The sequence below is a fragment of the Bufo gargarizans genome, chromosome 4 (assembly GCF_014858855.1).
Source record: "Bufo gargarizans isolate SCDJY-AF-19 chromosome 4, ASM1485885v1, whole genome shotgun sequence".
Lineage (NCBI taxonomy): Eukaryota > Metazoa > Chordata > Amphibia > Anura > Bufonidae > Bufo > Bufo gargarizans.
Window position 1 is genome coordinate 446,464,563 of NC_058083.1, and position 21,539 is coordinate 446,486,101.

Genomic DNA, 21,539 nt, shown 5'->3' on the forward strand with positions numbered 1-21,539 from the left:
GGCTAGAGTGACGGCAGGGTAGCTGGTTGCTTCATACGTGGTGCTCAGCAAAAAGACAGGAGGCGGTATCAAGTGCAACAATGTAGCGGATGTAAAAGAAGTATGCGGCACTCACCGAAGCACGTAAATATGTATCTCTTTATTCAGTCCTCAGCATTCGGACGAACAAATGGGGTTGCGAGGCGGACACGCTCCTGCAGATGAGTGGCGGCTACGGCCGTTTCGCGCAATTATTTATGACCCTGATTCTGTAGTTTACAGAAACACCCCATATGTGGTCGTAAACCACTGTAAGGGCACACGGCAGGGCGCAGAAGGAAAGGAATGCCATACGGTTTTTGGAAGGCAGATTTTGCTCGACAGTTTTTTGGGACACCAAAGCCCCCCTGATGCACCCCTAGAGTAGAAACTCCAAAAAAGTGACCCCATTTTAGAAACTACGGGATAGGGTGGAAGTTTTGTTGTTACTAGTTTAGGGTACATATGATTTTTGGTTGCTCTATATTACACTTTTTGTGAGGCAAGGTAACAAGAAATAGCTTTTTTGGCACTGTTTTTTTTTGTTATTTACAACATTCATCTGACAGGTTAGATCATGTGGTATTTTTATAGAGCAGGTTGTCACGGACGCGGCGATACCTAATATGTATACAATTTTTTTATTTATGTAAGTTTTACACGATGATTTCATTTTTGAAAAAAAAAAAAGATGTTTTAGTGTCTCCATAGTCTGAGAGCCATAGTTTTTTCAGTTTTTGGGCGATTATCTAAAGTAGGGACTCATATTTTGTGGGATGAGATGACTGTTTTATTGGCACTATTTTGGGGTGCATATGACTTTTTGATCGCTTGCTATTACACTTTTTGTGACATAAGATGATAAAAAATGGCTTTTTTTACACAGTTTTTTATTTTTATTTTTTTACGGTGTTCACCTGAGGGGTTAGGTCATGTGATATTTTTATAGAGCCGGTCGATACGGACGCAGCGATACCTAATATGTATACTTTTTTTTTATTTATGTAAGTTTTACACAATGATTTCATTTTTGAAATAAATAAAAAATCATGTTTTAGTGTTTCCATAGTCTAAGAGCCATAGTTTTTTCAGTTTTTGGGCGATTATCTTGGGTAGGGTATGATTTTTGCGGGATGAGATGACGGTTTGATTGGCGCTATTTTGGGGTGCATATGACTTTTTGATCGCTTGCTATTACACTTTTTGTGATGTAAGGTGACAAAAAATTGTTTATTTAGCACAGTTTTTATTTTTTACGGTGTTCATCTGAGGGGTTAGCTCATGTGATATTATTATAGAGCTGGTCGATACGGACGCGGCGATACCTAATATGTATACTTTTTTTTTTTATTTTTAAAGGGAACCTGTCATCGGTATTTTGTGTATAGAGCTGAGGACATGGGTTGCTAGATGGCCGCTAGCACATCTGCAATATCCAGTCCCCATAGCTCTGTGTGCTGTTATTGTGGAAAAAAAACGATTTGATACATATGCAAATTAACCTGAGATGAGTCCTGTCCCTGACTCATCTCACCTACAGGACTCATCTCAGGTTAATTTGCATATGTATCAAATCGGTTTTTTAAAGCAATAAAAGCACACAGAGCTATGGGGACTGGGTAATGTGGTTGTGCTAGTGGCCATCTAGCAACCTATGTCCTCAGCTCTATACACAAAATCCCGGTGACAGGTTCCCTTTAAGTTTTACACAATAATATCATTTTTGAAACAAAAAATAAATCATGTTATATTGTCCCCATAGTTTTTTTTATTTTTTTGGTACTATTTTGGTGTACATGCGACTTTTTTGATCACTTTTGTTACCTTTTTTCTTTTTTGGGAAGTAAGGTGGGCAAAATTTAAATTTCCTGATAGTTTTTATTTTTTTATTTTTATGGCGTTCTCCGTGCGGGGAAAGTAACATGACCGTTTTATAGATCAGGTCGTTACGGACGCGGCGATACCAAATATGTGTAGTGTATTTTTTTTAATTTTTTTATTCAGTGATAAATGTGTTTTTATTATCTTTATCTTTTTTTCACTTTTTTTGGACCCAGACCCACTTGGTTCTTGAAGATCCAGTGGGTCTGATGTCTGTATAATACAGTACAGTACAATATATATTGTACTGTACTGTATTTTACTTACACTGAACAGATCTATGCTTTTAGAACAGATCTGTTCAGCACCATGGACAGCAGGATGCCTGAGAAGGCGTCCTGTTGCCATGGGAACCTTCCCCGTCTGCCACAACTGAGCAGACGGGGAAGGGGAAGGAGAGGAGCTCCCTCCCTCTGTCCCCCCATCCATCTGCAAAGGCTCATCGCCCCGCAAACGCCCACAAACCGCTCCCCCGCACCCCGCCGACATAAATGCATTTAGGGGTGCAGGGGGGGGGGTTAAAAAAAAGTTAACTTCGGCCAGGGACCGCAGGGATCAGAAACTACATAAAGCACTGCAAACCGCAGGTCTGAATTGACCTGCGGTTTGCAGCGATCGCCGATATGAGGGGGTCACAGGACCCCCCCTCGGCATTGACCCTGGGTGCCTGGCTGTGTGTAACAGCCGGCACCCAGCGCTGTCACCATGTCTGCAGACATGGTGACAGTTTAATGCCAGGACGAGTATACTCGTCCTGGTGCGCTAAGTACCCTTATTCCAGGTCCTGAAGGTGTTAAAACCTACACCCACTGCTCCATTTGCCAAAACTCATCTTGTAAGCCCTACATAAAGTAGGAGGGTAGACAGACAGGAGGTAGTAAGACATGACTCCAGCATCGGACTACATAGGAGGTTTGTTTTATAATCTGCAATGATGGACACATAGGTCTGCACAGGAGCTGTATACACAAAACGGTATGTTACCGTTATTCAAAAAAACAGCACATTATATTAGATTTTAGATGCACAATCTGCAAAATTTACCAGCCAATACTTGATTCCTCAACACATGGTGGCTACAAATAATAGCAGTCCTATCATACAGCTAAAAACCACCCACCTAGAAAAACAAAGTAGAAAATGTGACATGCATATAGTATTACATTGCTTACCTGTGGTGTCCATGAGACGGAAAATGCTACTGGTAAGTCTACGCAACAATCTGGAGCTTTATATGGGTACTAAAGCAGAGAAAATGTAAAATATAACAAGTTAAGCCAAACAAATGTTATAAAGAAGCAGCAAATTAACATAACATCAGGACAGACAAAGTTGTCCAGCCTAGGAGCCAAAAGCACTATTGGTTGGAACTCTCACCTGTCTGCACTTCGGCTGATTCCAGGAAAGGGGCATTGACATGCAATTCTAGCACATGTGACCCCTCAGGCCAGTAATTAGCCATATGATAAAGCTAGTAGCATTTGTGAGCAGGACAGGGGCAAAAGAAAGGTAGGATTGCGGACAGTTTTTTTTTTTTAATTGGGCACAGGTTCCAACCATTAAGGTTGTCGCCTCCAAACAGGACAACCTCTTTAAAGCTAAAGTCACACCACATCTTGATGGCATATTTACTAAGGAACTCTCCAAACGCATATTTCAATGTGTCCCTGATCTTAATGGGCAACTTGTGCCAAAATGCTGTCCTAGTGACAAATGAATGCCTGGTAGGATGCTGCAGATTACCAGCATTAAAAAGGGCTTTTCTATATATCTGTATACTGTACTTTTCGCCCCAAAAGATGTCCTTGCGTCTTATGCGGTGAATACTAATGAGCGCTTCCATTATGGAAGCGCTCATTAGTACCAGAGGACCAGGATGCGGTGAAGGCTCTGTACTGAACGCTTCCTGGTCCTCTGCTGTCGGCTATGCTGTGGCTGCGCACAGCATGAGGGCGCTCTGTGGCCTCACGCTATGCGCATCGGGTCACAGCACAGCCGACGGCAGGAGGAGGAAGATCACCATGGAGGTGAGAAGCTGGCGTCTTGAGCAGGAGAGGTAAGTGTTTTTTTTTTGTGAGCTCTGTGGCATGGGGGCTGATGAGAGGCATATGGGGGCTGATGATAGGCATAGGGCTCTTTTATGAGGTCTGGGAGTCATTCACATTGGGGTCTGAGCTGAGGTGTGATTGGGGGGGTCTGACTAGGGCTGTCAGCTGAGGTCTGATTGCTGGTCAGACCTGAGGTCTAATGAAATTTATTTTTTTCTTATTGTTCTCTTCTAAAACCTAGGTGCGTCTTATGGGTCGGTGGGTCTTATAAGGCGAAAAATACGCTACAATACATAAAAAATTCTTAACGCGCAGTAGACAAATTCACTCCACACATGTCACCATTCTTCAATTTTAGTAATTACTGTTATTCTCCTTAATATACAGTATTTTTAGACTATATGATGCAGGTTTTAGCAAGAAAAAATCTCGCTAAAAGATGCCTGTGCCTTATTTTTCACAAAGTATAGCATAGCTGTGTTGCTCAGGTGGGTATGTAGCAGAAGAATGTGTGTATATATATTATATGTGTAGCATAGTTATGTATGTATATGTCAGCTGTGTTGCAGTGCTGTGTATGCAGCAGGGCTGTGTGTGTATATATTTTATCTGTGCAGCAAAGCTGTGTTTTGTGAGATGTGTATGCAGCAGAGCTGTGTGTATATTTTACATATATGTGTGTATAAAGTGTTTCCTGCAAAGTTACCGTATTTTTTGCTCTATAAGACGCATTCCCCCCCCCCCCCCCCAAAAGAAGGGGAAAAATAGCAGTGCGTCTTATGGGGCGAATGCTGCATTTTGCCGAATTTTCAATGATACGCCACGATGCTGCGCGGCGGGTGTATCAGCAGAGAGGGAGGAGAGGCTGGGGGCTGGCATCTGCTTTTATAATGACAGCGGGGCCCGTGCAGTGACTGTATTCTACTACACGGGCCCCGCTCACTGTATATAATCGTATCTGTAATTGTTATGTATATAATCGGGTAATCAGCGCCTGTATACTTACAAGCGCTCGGTAGCAGAGAGGAGGGAGGAGGCAGGCCGGGCGCTTGCGCTGCCCACTTTATGAATGAAGCAGGTGGCGTGGGCGCATGACGTAGTGACTCACGCTGCCAGCGCCCATCCTTCCGGCCTGCCTCCTCCCTCCTCTCTCCTCTATGCTACCGAGCGCTTGTAAGTAAACAGGCGCTGATTACCCAATTATATACATAACAATTACGGATACGATTATATACAGTGAGCGGGGCCCGTGTAGTAGAATACAGTCACTGCACGGGCCCCGCTGTCATTATAAAAGCAGATTCGACCCCCCAACCCCTGTATTGGGGGTCATTCACACTACAGGGACACTGTTATGGAGGGGATCTGTGGATGACACATAGCATAAGATGCTCTATATGTGTCATCCACAGATCCCCCCATAACAGTGTCATCCATAGATCCCCATAACAGTGCCATCCAGAGACCCCCAATAAGAGCCACCCACAGATCCCCCATAACAGTTTCACCCACAGATCCCCCATTACAGTGTCACCCACAGATCCCCATAACAGTGCGCCAACCACAGACCTCCATAACAGTGCGTCATGCACAGATCCCCCATAATAGTGTCACCCACAGACCACCATTAGTTCAAAATATTTTTTTTCTTGTGCGTCTTATGGGCGGTGCGTCTTATAGGGCAAAAAATACGGTATGTGTATAATGTGCATTCTGCACTGCTGTGTGTAATATGTGTGTATTGCAGATCTGTGTGCGTGTATAATGTGCATACCGTAGCACTGTGTGTGTTTTTGTATAATGCCATGATCACAGAGAGTAAGAAACAAAATAAAGAAAGAAAAACTAGCAGAACATTACAGAGAAATGACAGGAGACACATTTATTTGGATAGGTACATTTAATGAGGTGACCACACGTGATATTGCCGTTTGTTACAATGATCAAGAAATGACACACTAAGGTAAACAAGAGCTGACCAAATCTATTAACCCCCTTAACGCTAGACCCCAAAGTTAGTGACCTTGACCCCTCCACTTCATTAAATTACCAGGGACGGTTTAATAAGTAGAAAATATTTTTTCCTAATCTTCTGTTGTCTAAACCTGGAGTGCGTCTTATAGTCCGGTAAATATGGGTAACCATTCTGGAGCCCAATATAAAGTGTAAATCTGCTACTATCAGTTTATTTTGTAATCAGAGAACATTCTTGACTGGTGCTTACTGATCCGTCTCCTGCTACTAGTCCTTTGCCTTTTGAAACAAATGCTAGGACTCCACAGTGAAAGAAACTTGGAGTTTTCTTTTTAACAAATGTTGGCCTTTCTTTCCCATGGGTGTCCATTAGCCATTATGCTCCCAATTTAACCACTAGTCACAGGTGACTCTACCATGATGCCTTAACCAAGTAACATTTAATTACAATTAATTCATTCTATTGAATATAATTAAGAAAATGAATAATTAAATTGAGCCCTCAACACCCATCAATAACTTGATTAGGATAAGGCTACTTTCACACTAGCATTTTAGTTTTCCGCTATTGAGATCCGTCATAGGATCTCAATACCGGGAAAAAACGCTTCAGTTTTGTCCCCATTCATTGTCAATAGGGACAAAACTGAACTGAACAGAATGTAATGCTTCAAAATGCATTCCGTTCCGTTGTGTTCCCATACCGGAGAGCAAACCGCAACATGTTGTAGTTTGCTTTCCGTCCTGGGATGCGGAGCGAAGGTACTCTATTGTCCTATTTGATCTTCCATATACTGACTCTTGCCTTTTATCCAGATTTGATCCTTTTGCTGCCTGATCTGACCTCTGCCTATCTCTTGGATTGACACTGTGCTGCCTGCCCTGACCTTTGGACTGTTTACTGAATAGCATGAATGCTGCTTGCCTTGCCTGCAATTTTGTCTGATCTCTGGGGGCTTTGCACTTGACTGTTAAATCTGTTCAGTGGCACGGCAGATCCACATCCAGCTCCAAAGAAAAAAAACCTTTCAGGAAATGAGTCTCAAAAATAAAAATACTTAAAATGTTTTTTTTTCTCATCTCTTCACAGTTCTTCAAGGCTAGATATTCTATGTGTAAAACAACTGACAGCATTTCTGGACCTAAGGATTAACCCCTTAAGGACTCAGCCCTATTTCACCTTAAGGACTTGGCCATTTTTTGCAAATCTGACCAGTGTCACTTTAAGTGCTCATAACTTTAAAACACTGACTTATCCAGGCCATTCTGAGATAGTTTTTTAGTCACATATTGTACTTCATGACACTGGTAAAATGAAGTTAAAAAAATAATATTTTTTTTTGCATTAAAAAATACCTAATTTACCAAAAATTTGGAAAGATTTGCAAATTTCAAAGTTTCAGTTTCTCTACTTCTGTAATACCCCCAAAAATTGTGATGACTTTACATTCCCCATATGTCTACTTCATGTTTGAATTATTTTGGGAATGATATTTTATTTTTTGGGGATGTTACAAGGCTTAGAAGTTTAGAAGCAAATCTTGAAATTTTTCAGAAATTTACAAAAACCCAATTTTTAGGGACCACTACAGGTCTGTGTGAGGCTTACATAATAGAAACCGCCCAAAAATGACCCCATTCTATAAACTACACCCCTCAAGGTATTCAAAACTGATTTTTACAAACTTTGTTAACCCTTTAGGTGTTGCACCCATGTTTTCCACTAACAAAGCAAGGGTTAACAGCCAAACAAGACTGTATCTTTATTGCCCTGACTCTGCCGTTTACAGAAACACCCCATATGTGGCCGTAAACTACTGTACGGTCACACAGCGGGGCGTAGAGTGAAAGGTGCACCATATGGTTTTTGGAAGCCAGATTTTGCTGGACTGTTTTTTTTTACCCCATGTCCCATTTGAAGCCCCCCTGATGCACCCCTAGAGTAGAAACTCCATAAAAGTGACCCCGTCTAAGAAACAACACCCCTCAAGGTATTCAAAACTGATTTTACAAAGTTTGTTAACCCTTTAGGTGTTGCACAAGATTTAATGGAAAATAGAGATATGATTTCAAAATTTCACTTTTTTGGCAGATTTTCCATTTTACTATTTTTTTCAGTTACAAAGCAAGGGTTAACAGCCAAACAAAACTCATTATTTATGGCCCTGATTCTGTAGTTTACGACCACATATGGGGTGTTTCTGTAAACTGCTGTACGGGCACACGGCAGGGTGCAGAAGGAAAGGAATGCCATACGGTTTTTGGAAGGCAGATTTTGGTGGACTGGTTTTTTGACACCATGTCCCATTTGAAGCCCCCCCTGATGCACCCCTAGAGTAGAAACTCCAAAAAAGTGACCCCATTTTAGAAACTACGGGATAGGGTGGCAGTTTTGTTGGTACTAGTTTAGGGTACATATGATTTTTGGTTGCTCTATATTACACTTTTTGTGCGGCAAGGTAACAAGAAATAGCTTTTTTGGCACTTTTTTGTTATTTACAACATTCATCTGACAGGTTAGATCATGTGGTATTTTATAGAGCAGGTTGTCACGGACGCGGTGATACCTAATATGTATACAATTTTTTTTATTTATGTAAGTTTTATACAATGACTTCATTTTTAAAACCAAAAAAATGTTTTAGTGTCTCCATAGTCTAAGAGCCATAGTTTTTTCAGTTTTTGGGCAATTATCTTAAGTAGGGACTCATTTTTTGCGGGATGATTGGCACTATTTTTGGGTGCATATGACTTTTTGATCACTTGCTATTATACTTTTTGTGATGTAAGATGACAAAAATGGCTTTTTTTACACCGTTTTTATTTAAAAAAATTTACGGTGGTGATATTTTTATAGAGCCGATCGATACGGACGCGGCGATACCTAATATGTATACTTTATTTTTATTTATGTAAGTTTTACACAATGATTTCATTTTTGAAAAAAATCATGTTTTAGTGTTTCCATAGTCTAAGAGCCATAGTTTTTTCAGTTTTTGGGCGATTATCTTGGGTAGGGTATGATTTTTGCGGGATGAGATGCCGGTTTGATTGGTACTATTTTGGCGTACATACGACTTTTTTGATCACTTTTATAACCTTTTTTGGGAAGTAAGGTGGGCAAAATTTCAATTTTCTCATAGTTTTTATTTTTTTATTTTTATGGCGTTCACCGTGCGGGGTTATAGATCAGGTCGTTACGGATGCGGCTATACCTAATATGTGTCGTGTATTTAATTTTTATTCAGTGATAAATGTGTTTTTTTTTATCTTAACTTTCTTCACTTTTTTTTTATATTTCTTTGACCCAGACCCACTTGGTTCTTGAAGATCCAGTGGGTCTGATGTCTGTATAATACAGTACAGTACACTATATAGTGTTTTGTACTGTATTTTACTTACACTTTGTCTGAACAGCTCTATGCCTTTAGCACAGATCTGTTCAGCACCATGGACAGCAGGATGCCTGAGAAGGCGGCCACAACTTCGCAGACGGGGAAGGGTAAGGAGGGGGGGCTCCCTACCTCTGTCACCCCATCCTGTCTGTGGGCTGCAAAGGCACAGCAGCCCCCCTATGGGAGAGGAGCTCCCTGACAGTTAACCTTTTCCATACAGCGGTAACCTTTTCCGTACGGACCGCGGTATGGAAAGGGTTAAACGGCTGACATCTTCACAGATGTCAGCCGTTTATACCAGAGTGTCAGCAATGTGCTGACACTCTGGTATAACCACTGAAAACCAATGAATTTTCAAGAGGAGGCGGGCGGGGGAATCGGCATCAACTGAGAAAGTCTTCTATCATAAACTTTTCTAGAGATCACCATGAATTTTAATCACAACTAAGAGCAACAGCGCCTGGGGCAAGTGACGACACCAAATATTTCCATTCCAGATGTTCTGAGGAAATCCGAGTATTGGAAAGGTAAATATACATCACGCATAAAGAATGGCTGTGCCCAAGTCCCAGGGAAAAAAAATAAAATATATATATATATATATATATTTTTTTTTTTTTTACATACAGTAAACCACAAAAAAATGCTTCAGCAGAAATGAAATGCTCCTTGTGCCCTTAACAGTCTCTCTGATCACGCTGGACGCCAGTAAATTACATGCGTCTCATCTGTAGGTTTGTTGCAGGATCTCCCCATACAGACGGTTGTTTCTGCACGTTCAATGAGTGTGCTCTTATCCCTTCACACTGAATGCAGGATTACACTCACACCATCACAAATATTCTTTGCCCCCGTTTCATTTATCTTCTCCTGGGCAAAGATAAAAGCTGAAAAATTGAACTACTTAGCTTTGTGAGCTTAGGGAAGTCTGAGTGTCTCGAGGCAAGAGAGGGTATTATTGAACAGTCACAAACAGTTCAGAAAACCTAGGTTTAAATAATGAGCGCCTCGGTTTTAATGCGGGCACGTCCACTTCTTCATTTAATGTACCAGCTGCTTCTTTAGAACACAAAATAAGCAGTAAAAATACCGCTCTTTTTATACCTGAATCTTCACGCTGATGGCAATGCTGCCTTTAACAGTAAAAACAAGCAATATTAGATTACTGAGAGGATTAAAAAAAGAAAGAAAAAAAAATACGCCATTGTCTATTGCGGGGGAAGGCTGCTCTGTTTCACTAACTTAATGATGTAGGGTAAAATTAGAGAGATACCTTCCGAGGAAGAAGGCACATAGTAATCACCTTTATCGCATTGCTTAACAGACTAGTAAGTGAAACAGTAATTTCGCCAACTGTGAAATGGCTTTAAAAGAAAACAATTCTTCAGACAATTTACTTAATAACTTAAGCTCTCAGAAGTAACAGTAGTCCTTACTAACGACAGTACAAATTCATTAAAATATCCACTTATATATGTATGAAAATAGGCAGAACATTTGTGGAGGCTCTTAATGCTTCCGTGAAATTTGTGTAGAAGAGATTAATACTTCGGCAGGGGGATTTTTAATTATTTGGTGGTGAGTATATACACAACTAGAAGACCTGCTTTGTTGGGCTGAAACGGGCAAAATAGAATCCAGTTTATTAAAAATGAAAAAAGTATTAATTGGATATAAAGTTTTTTTTTTTTTTTATAATTTAAGCAGCATGCACTGCTAAAGAATATGGTGTATGTATACGGCTGGCAAAGAGCAGAATGAAGGTTATTAATAAAAGACAAAAACAAGCCTATGGCGCGGGACGTGTGCCATTCGGATTCTTTTATTCCTCTGCTCTTATCCATGTTAAAGCGACAAGCAAGGGATTATAGATGGGGATTTATAGAAGGGGAAAAGTTAGTGAGATGCTGCATTGGCAGCTGCCTGGTAAAGGAAACCTGTCACATTATTATTATTTATTATTAAAGCGCCATTCATTCCATGGCGCTGTACATATGATAAGCGGCGCACATACATAATACAGACACTTGCACTAAGCATAAACAAGACAAGTTACAGACTGGTACAGGGGGAGAGAGGGCCCTGCCCGTGAGGGCTTACAATCTACATGGTATGGGAGAAGGACACAGTAGGTGCGGGTGAAGTTGGTCATGGCGGTATAGAGGCAGCAGGGTCACTGGTTGTAGGCTTGTCTGAAGAGGTGGGTTTTCAGGTTTCTTTTGAAGGGTTCCACTGTAGGTGAAAGTCTGATATGTTGGGGTAGCGAGTTCCAGAGTACGGGGGATGCACAGGAGAGATTTCGGAGGCGATTGTGGGAAGAGGTGATAAGAGGAGAGGAGAGAAGGAGGTCTTGTGAGGATTGGAGATTATGTGTGGGGATGATATTGGGAAATTAGCTCAGATGTATGGAGGGGACAGGTTGTGGACAGCTTTATACATTTTGAACTGAGTTCGCTGGGTAATGGGGAGCAAGGGATTGGCAGAGGGGGAGGCAGAGGAGTACCGGGGTGAGAGGTGGATTAGGCGGGCAGCAGAGTTGAGGATAGATTGGAGGGGTGCAAGAGTGCTTGAGGGGGATGTTGTAGTAGTCTAGGCAGGAGATGATGAGGGCATGAACAAGCATTTTTAGATACATGGTTGAGGAATGTGCAGATGAGGGAGCTATTTTTGAGTTGGAGACGGCAGGTGATGGAAAGGGCTTGTGCGGTCTGAAGAAGAGGGCAGAATCCTCCTTTATGCTGCCCTCACTGAAGTAGCGACAGATGCTGACTTCACAGGTCTGTCACGCAACTGCTAATGTACAGCGGTTGCCAAAAATTGACAGCTTAAGGCCCCATTCACACAACCGTATTTTTGGACTGCATCTGGACTGGATGCGTACCCATTTATGTCAAAGGGGCTGCAAAAAATGCTGTCTGCATCTGTAAGTCAATTCCGCAGTCCCGCAAAAAAAAATACATATCCTATTCTTGTCTATTTTGAGATCAAGAATAAGCATTGTTGCAATGGGTCCACAAAAAGCGGTCGCATCACGGACATCATCTGTATTTTTTCGGATCCACGTTTTGCAGACTGCAAAATACATACAGTTGTGTGAATGCACGCTAGGGCTGGGCAATAATTTGAAGCATGTTCGATGTCCCCCATCCAGCGCCATCAGCCCCATGCCATTGCCATCATCCATGTACCCCAGCCAGCGCCATCAGCCCCATGCCCCCCATCCAGCGCCATCAGCCCTATGCCATTGCTATTTGCAATTATCCATGTCCCCCAGCCAGCGCCATCAGCCCTATGTCATTGCCATCATCCATCTCCCCCAGCCAGCGCCATCAGCCCCATGCCATTGCCACCCTCATCATGTCCCCCAGCCAGCGCCATTAGCCTCATGCTGCCATTGCTATTTGCAATCATCCATGTCCCCCAGCCAGCGCCATCAGCCCCATATCCATAAACATCCATCACTCCCCCCCCCCCCGTTAGATTCGGGCCCCTGCTAATATACTTACTTTTCCTGCATGGTGCGCAGCTGGCTGATTGAGTCCGCAGGAGACGGCCAGCATCATTTTCCCAGCATGCACTGGGAGGGACCTGACGTCACACAGCATCAGCCAGCGCACCGACGATGTGTGCACGCAAGGCCCTGGCCAGTGCAGCGCGGTACAGAGTCAGGAGGCCACGGGGCAGTGAGTGAGAAGCTTCTTCAATTCACTACCGCTCCGTGGTCATCTACCGCGATACAGACAAAATCTATATCGTTGCCCGAATTTATATTCTTCATATCGTTTTTATCGCTCACCCCTAATGCATGCTAATGCTGGCAGTGTGTGCCCAAGAAGAGTCATACGCTGCCGGAGAGGAGTCACTGTACCTGAGCTTCCCCTACCCACATATGATTGGCAGGTCTATCCTTAGTTTCTCCCTAGGATAACTATCCTGACATTTTATTATGGGATTAATAGCCTTATATAATTTTAAATGCCTGATAATCCTGTATATTTGATATTCTGGCACCCCTCAGATTCCACTGACTGAAGAAATTATCACAGGATTTTTTTCATATGAACTAAAGCAGCAAAACATGGACACTTACCTTTGCACTTAGGCTCACAACAATTACGTGTTCACGTCCTGAAGAATCTTTAATTTTTAATTTGATTGTACGAAACTCATCATCTACAAATAATAATCTAAAAATAGAAAAAAAATAAAAATAAAAGGATTTTAAATGTCTTGACCCCCAGGAAACATATTTAACGATAGTTTTCAGACTGGATCTCGAATGGTAATATTGCAGGAGTTTTAAAAAACAGGCATGCTAGACTTGTGCGTACATGCGAGTCTCCAGGGTGCACATCTAGGTTTGCATGTTTTTATTTTTATTTTATAGTCTTTCATTTTTTTATTTGAAAGACAAATTATACATTTCAACATAATATCATATTGGAAAATGACATGATGACAGGTAAAATACACAGACACCTGCTAGGTCAGCAGTATTTAACATCCGGACCACGGTCCAATTCTGGACTGCAGACCAGCTGTCCGGACCCCTTCCTATTCGAAATGGAGGGCAGTTTCATCCTGACAAAAGGACAACAGCAACACAAGGCTCCCTCCTCTGCTGCGGAAGCACATAAATTAGCTTTACAGGGAATGTGCCATCAGAAAATGACCTATTGTTTAACTCTCGTTATTATGTTTTTAAAAATGTATATTTTTAATTTTCCATGTCAATATAAAAATAAAATAAAATCCTGCAGTTTTCGCACTGGCCACTAAGCCTAATAATAGGCACCACTCTTTGGTCTGTACAGACCACTTTACTACAGTTACCTGCTAATCTATCATTCTAAACCTGCCTGTAATGATATCACCTCTGTGTATAGATAAGACAGGATCCACCATTCACAACAGGTGATTGAGACAAGAGGAACAGTGAACAATGCGACCAGATGAACAAATAAGAGCCGGGGAAGGGATGGAAGGAGACAGGGAATGCAACACTGCGGGCAAAGAACGCCTGCCAGTAGCATGTTCCAATCTTTGCCTGCCCCTGCTAGGGCATATTAAAAAAGTAAAATTACATATAAAAAAGAAAATAAGCATGATTTTAGATGGGATAAGCATGATATTGCTAACTGTGTGTCTCTCATTATCAACCCCATATGCCTGACATTAATAACACAGGCTCTGTTCACACACTGCAACCGTGATGTAGCCAAAAACCGCACCAGGGTTTTGAAATGACTACAGCAAAAAAAACACCACCGTTTTTGATGACTGCACAGAGAGCTGCCATTTCACTGCATAAGGCCTCATGCACACGGCCGTTGTTTTGGTCCGCATCCGAGCCGCAGTTTTGGCGGCTCATATGCGGACCCATTCACTTCAATGGGGCCGCAAAAGATGCAGACAGCACTCTGTGTGCTGCTCGCATCCGTTGCTCCGTTTCATAGTCCGTAAAAAAAATATAAACGGTCCTATTCTTGTCCGCGCTTTGTGGACAAGAATAGGCAGTTATATTAAAGGCTGTCCCCGCCGTTCCGCAAATTGTGGAACACACACGGACCCAATCCGTGTTTTGTGGAACCGCGATTTGCGGACCGCAAAACTAACAACGGTCGTGTGCATAAGGCCTAAGGATGTTTTCACACATGGCAGATTTTTATTTATTTTTTTGCAGAAAAGTGCTTTAAGCTGCAGTCAGTTGAAATTGCCCTGATCTCTTCTCTGTCGGTACAGTATTTGGCCTCATCCCAGACGCACACAAAATACATTGGCCCAGATTTACGAATAGCAAAGATGGCGTAAGCTTAGACCAGCTGTCTAGACCTGCACCACATTTATCATAGGGGCTCAGAATGGGTGATACTTGTGCTGTTGAAAAAGACACTTTTCTCTGACACTTAGGCCCCTTTCACACGGGCGAGTTTTCCGTGCGGGTGCGATGCGTGCGGTGAACGTATTGCACCCGCACTGAATCCTGACCCATTCATTTCTATGGGGCTGTGCACATGAGCATTGATTTTCACGCATCACTTGTGCGTTGAGTGAAAATCGCAGCATGCTCTATATTGTGCGATTTTCACGCGACGCAGGCCCCATAGAAGTGAATGGGGTGCGTGAAAATCGCATAGCATCCGCAAGCAAGTGCGGATGCGATGCGATTTTCACGCATGGTTGCTAGGTGACAGTCTATTCACTGTATTATTTTCCCTTATAACATGTTCATAAGGGAAAATAATAGCATTCTGAATACAGAATGCATAGTATAATAGGGCTGGAGGGGTTAAAAAAAATTAAAAACGTTAACTCACCTTCTCCTCTTGATCACGTAGTTCCCGGTCTCTTTACTTCTTGAATGATGAGCTGTGGGCTAAAGGACCTGTGGTGACGTCAGATCACATGCTCCAATCACCACGGTGATGGACCATGTGATCTGACGTCACCACAGGTCATTTAGCCCACAGCTCATCATTCAAGAAGTAAAGAAACTACGCGATCAAGGGGAGAAGGTGAGTTAACGTTTTTATTTTTTTTAACCCCTCCATCACTATTATACTATGCATTCTGTATTCAGAATGCTATTATTTTCCCTTATAACCATGTTATAAGGGAAATAATACAATCTACAGGACACCGATCCCAAACCTGAACTTCTGTGAAGAAGTTCGGGTTTGGGTACCAAACATGCACGATTTTTCTCATGCGAGTGCAAAACACAATACAATGTTTTGCACTCGCGCAGAAAAATCGCGCATTTTCCCGCAACGCACCCGCCTCTTATCCGGGCCAAAAATATGACGCCCGTGTGAAAGAGGCCTTAGAGCTCATGCACACAAACGTATTTTCTTTCGGTTTCCGTTCCATTTTTTTTGCGGACTGTATGCGGAACCATTCACTTCAATGGGTCCGCAAAAGAAACTGAAGTTACTCCGTGTGCATTCAGTTTCCGTATGTCCGCAAAAAAATAGAACATGTCCTGTTATTGTCCGCATTACGGACAAGGATAGTACTGTTCTATTAAGGGCCAACTGTTCCGTTCCGCAAAAAACGTAATGCACACAGATGTCATCCGTATTTTTTGCGGATCTGTTTTTTGCGGACCGCAAAATACATACAGTCATGTGCATGAGCAATACTTTGACAAAATTGTGTTGTAAAAGATTGTCTCAAAGGTTTGGTGCAAAATGGCGCATCTTAAGTTCTCCCCCTTTCCTGTGAAGCTCCACGCGCTTTCTACACAAGTTGGAAAATAGTGTAGAAACCGTAGATGTGCTAAATTGCACTTTTTGGCACTAGCACATTAGTAAATCTGGGCCATTGTCAGAATCACATTTTTTTCTCATTCCCCAAGAGAAAATAATAATAATTGCCGCTCATTAATTCATATGTAACGTAAAACAATACTAAATTAAAACTCCATCTCATCCTGTATAAATAAAGGATCTTTTTTATTTAGTGTACAAAAGTAGCAAAACATTTAAAAAAATTACACATATCTGATATTGCCATAAATGGACCTTCACCTGATGGTAGACCCAGGGTACTGGACATTTAAAAAAAAAAAAAAAAAAAAGTAGTTGAGGACCACATGCTAGGGACCACCTAAGGTATGCCCGAGCAGATATTAATATTGGACAACCATGGCGGCCTCTGACACCCAGAAAGGTCAGCAATAAACTGTAAATGGTGTTCCATTATTTCTTCAAAGAGATTTTGGAGATGAACATACGGAACAGAAATGATGAATAAAACTCCACAAAACACATTTGATGATGGTTTTCGGACTGGATATGGGATGGTAATATTGCAGGTGTAAACAAATAACCACACGGTTAAGTCTACTGGTATCTTCATATTTCGCCTGGATGCAGCTGCTCTAAATGCCCTGTATCAAGAGATTTCATTGCTGTTTGCCCAAGTCTGAACAATGTAATTAAGTTTCAGATGAGGTAATTTAAATGAGATTAAACTTTGACAGACATATTTGCATTGTAAATGTGAAGGAGTGTTTGCCATTTCCAATAAACACTTAAAAGTATAAATTATTATACAATGCGTTCTCAGGCTTTTTTTTTTTTTTTGCAAACCATATAATGTTTATTAGGGTTTTTTTGTTCCCTAAATCAATGATGGGGTGTTCAGAATACTGGATATGTTAGGGGTAAAGGGGTTGCCCTCTCTAGAAATTTATAGCATATTGCTAGGCCAGGCCATGTCAGATAGGTGCAGGTCCCATCTCTGTGACCTACTCCTATCTCCAGATAGGGGCTCCCAAAATGAACGGAGAGAATACCACGCATAACTGCTATGGGGCTATAATGGTATGATATGCCATAATTGTCAGACAGGTGCGGGTACCATCTCTGGGACTGGTCCTATCTCCAGAAATGGACCTCAAAGTGATGGCAGAACAAGCCTTGCAAGCATGGGCACCCCTCCACTATGATGAGACAGCGCTTGACCACAGGTGGGACCCGCAACTACCTGACCTTTATGGCGTATCCTAGCGATATTCCATACATGCCCCAGATGACACATCACATCCCCTTTAAGGTGTACTACAGCTGGACTAAAGGTGATGAGGAAAATGGAAGATTACAACCAAATGAACATCATATCGTGCAGGATGTTTTGTATGTTTTTATGTAAGTTTTGTTAAATCTATATGCTTGAAGGAGTGGCACCTTCAAGTGTGAATGCGCTCCTATTATCTGGGGAGTAGCATTCTTGTGCCCTTTTTGCCCCACCTATCCCACATGCGAATTTGATTAGGTGGTACATATAGGTGTGCGTGCTCCTCCTCTCATTGGTTGCTTGGTGCACACAGAGGTAACTAGGAGCAGCACACTATATGTGTAGGGCCTGCTCTCCTGAATATAGATGCCCAACGGCATAGGTAGGTTTAGAGTAGGACCTGCCTGACTGAGGCCATCTTGGTGCGGGTAGGTGGGCACAGATGTGTTTTGATCAAAATATATTGGCCGAGTCTCAGATTTTATGGGCTTAGTCCATATATAATGTTTGCATCTATTGTGTTAGTGCACCATCTTCTGTGATTTGTTCATTATAAGTGTTGCCATGTACATCTGCATATTCAGTTATCAAATCGTGCAGGATGTTTTCAATTTTTTTTCTATGATTTTTACTAAGATCTGCACCCACACTTTAAGAATAAAAACATACAGATTGGTTAATTAGAAATTTAGGGGCAGGGACTGACGTTAGCGACAACGATCTTTGTACAGCACCACAGAGTATGTAAGGGCTAAAGGAATAAAACAATTAAAATATATATAGTTGTGTTGGCAAAATGATTATTCACCAGACATTCAAATGTTTAATGGCTACTCAACCATCAACATACCTCTATGTAACGTGTATGACCACCTTCATGGGTCAACCAATAAAAGAAGAGGATATTGCCAGAAGGGATTATTTTTAGTATCTTGGGTAACAGGCTTTAAGACCAAATAGGTATTTTCTTCAAACTACGGTCTGGTTTGGACTCTTCTACTAAGCCCTACTGAATATTTTGTCAGACTTATGGTATAAAAAAGAAAATGGTAAAAATTCACTGTCATGAGAATGTCATCACATACTAAAATTTTTTATTTTTTAAGTACACAGGATGGAAAAATATTACAGAACCACAATGTCAAATATACCTAACAACCTGATTTCACACTATTGAGTTAACTACTCTCATCGAAAACATGGTCATTAGATAAGATGACCATAAGATCACTACACCAGCACCAGTGGGAGAGGAAGCTACTGAGCGTGTTAGTCCACCTATGAGTGCAGGAGAAGGTGGACCAGATGGATTAAACGCGGGGTGCCCTACCAGAATATACATTAAAAAAATGACAATATTATTGCAATAATACTTCATTTGAAATGCCCTTTTCATTGCAATACTTTTTGTGGGATAACCCCTTTAAGAACACAAGCTCTGTACACCTCGATATATTATTTATACATTGTTTTTATCTGTAAGAGGTGCTTTGGTGTGAGTTTTAGGTGCAAAAGCTTGCTTTTAAGCATTTTTTAAAAACAATTCCTGTTTGTCACAAGGTTGGGCCTCCTGCACACAAATCTGCCAAATACCAATGCGGCCCGTGTGCATCCCGCAAGTTTCGCAGGACCTACTGTCACAAAGCCTACATTCGTCCGCAAAACAGACAAGTTCCATAATCTGCAGCCTGGCCAGACGGATGCGGTCAGCACATGGATGACATGCGTGTGCTGTCCATTTTTTGTGGACCCATCGAAATGAGATGGTCTGTACGCGATCCACAAAAAATGTGGATTAGACAAAAATACGGTCACGTGCATGAGCCCTTACATGAAGATGGACACAATCGGCAACAGCCCGTCAAAGCAACTGCAATCACTAGGCTGTCTGCTTTCAGGAAACATATAGGCTTTGGGGTTCACTTACTTTTAAAGAAACTGTAGTCCCTGTATTTTATAGGATTTTACTTTTTTTTTTATTCCAACTTTAAACTAGATTTTTGGTCCTTCTAGTTCTGGTGATTTTATGAAGATGTCTACCTGGAAATTTAGGCCCAAGTGGCATAAATGAACTCTACAAATGTTGAAATGTTATTTATAGGAGGGTTGGTGCACATACCTTTCTACTTGGGTCACACTTTTATCCAATAATATCAATTTACTTTCAAAAAAAGATATGGGTATTGGGGGGTTAGTACGATTGTTTTTCATTTGTACTTGTCAACACTATTTGTACATGTCAGAGCTACCAGAGGGGCAAGATTTGTGATATAGCTAGCAAAGGAGAACTACAAAGAGAAGACACAGAAGATCCAAACATACTTATCCCATCCTAAATTCTCTATGTCCGTAACCAGGCAAGAATAATACTGTGGAGCAGGAGAGGCTTCTATTGAATTTGTGTTCTTCAGAGCAGAATCCTGAAATATAACATTTACGTGTGTTCAGAAAATAGATAACTGTAAGGCTAGGAATACTGGTCTTTAGGAAAAAGAGCCCATATAGTTCTTCAATACTGTAAATACCATATTAAATATACCCATATTTATATGACTACCATTTCACAACTTATACAGGAGCGAGATAAAAAGCGAGAACCCGGTATATTTAGTGACGATTCAAGGCCACTCTGTCATTGGGAAGGGTTGTGGAGTTAACAGTGACTCGTACAGACATTGCATTATGGGAAGTATACCGTAGTTTATAGGAGTCACTGTTAGAGGGTTTTGATGTAGGAAAAACTACTGTATTTTTCGTTTTATAACTTTATAAAAGACCAAAAATAGGGAAAAATGGCATTGCGCCTACTAAAGCGTATACTAGTGAGTGCTTCAATTATGGAAGTGCACACTAGAATGCAGGAGGCGCGGCGAGCAAAGTAGCGGTGCTGTCCGAAGCATTAGAGGTAAGTTTATTTTGTTATTTTTGGTCTGATATCGGGGTCTGATCGGAGGACAGCTATAGGGGTCTGATCGGAGGACAGATATAGGGGTCTGATCTATATATATTATTATTTTTTTATTGTGCTCCTCTAAAACCTAGATATGTCTTATAATCTGGTGCGACTTATAAAGCAAAAAAATACAGTAACTGCAACTGTGCAAACATTAGAAGAAAGGCACTCGACAAAAAAAATCCTTGATGCTAAATTTTTGCATCGATGATTCATTTGTCATGTGACCATGAAGTGTGAGTGAAGAACTTGCTATTACTCACGCTCCGTGGTCACCCGCCTGACCGCACAGCAAGCACTGGATCCTGACGTACACACGTGCACTATGACCTGACGCTGTGTGACGTCAGGTCCCAGTACAGTGTGTAAAGAAGAGGATGGAAGATCTGTCGAGTGTCGGCAGTGCCCCTACAGGAAAGGTAAGTATTTTAGTTTACTGGAGCTGCGAATGGGCACTGATGGCTAGGAGTGGGAGTGGGGATACTGATGGCAGTGGCGGCAGCTGGTGGCACTGGGGGAAGTTCATCGCACTTGGGGGAGCTGATAGCATGAAAAAGCTGGTGGCATTGGAGCAGCAGCTGAGGGCATTGGAGGGGGAACCGATGGCACTAGGGGGAGCTGCTGGCACTAGGGGAGGAACTAATGGCAATGGGAGGGACTGATGGAAGGGGAGCTGATGAGTTTTTATATAAAACGTTCTTTTAATTAGCTTTTTCTAATTAGAGTACTTGATTAATCATTGGATTAATT

The 21,539-nt window shown here is 41.7% G+C and overlaps 1 protein-coding gene across 1 annotated transcript in view; it reads right to left on the reverse strand.

Moving 5' to 3' along the window:
* Nucleotides 1–3,004: 3,004 nt before the first annotated feature.
* FANCL (FA complementation group L) overlaps nucleotides 3,005–21,539 on the reverse strand; it is a 29,060-nt gene continuing 10,525 nt past the window's right edge. Inside the window, exons 5-8 of the mRNA XM_044291249.1 lie at nucleotides 20,159–20,256; nucleotides 13,407–13,503; nucleotides 3,072–3,140; nucleotides 3,005–3,019 (exon numbers count right to left, since the gene is read on the reverse strand). Coding sequence (XP_044147184.1) covers nucleotides 3,005–3,019; nucleotides 3,072–3,140; nucleotides 13,407–13,503; nucleotides 20,159–20,256 — 279 coding nt within the window. The remainder of the gene's footprint in view (nucleotides 3,020–3,071; nucleotides 3,141–13,406; nucleotides 13,504–20,158; nucleotides 20,257–21,539) is intronic.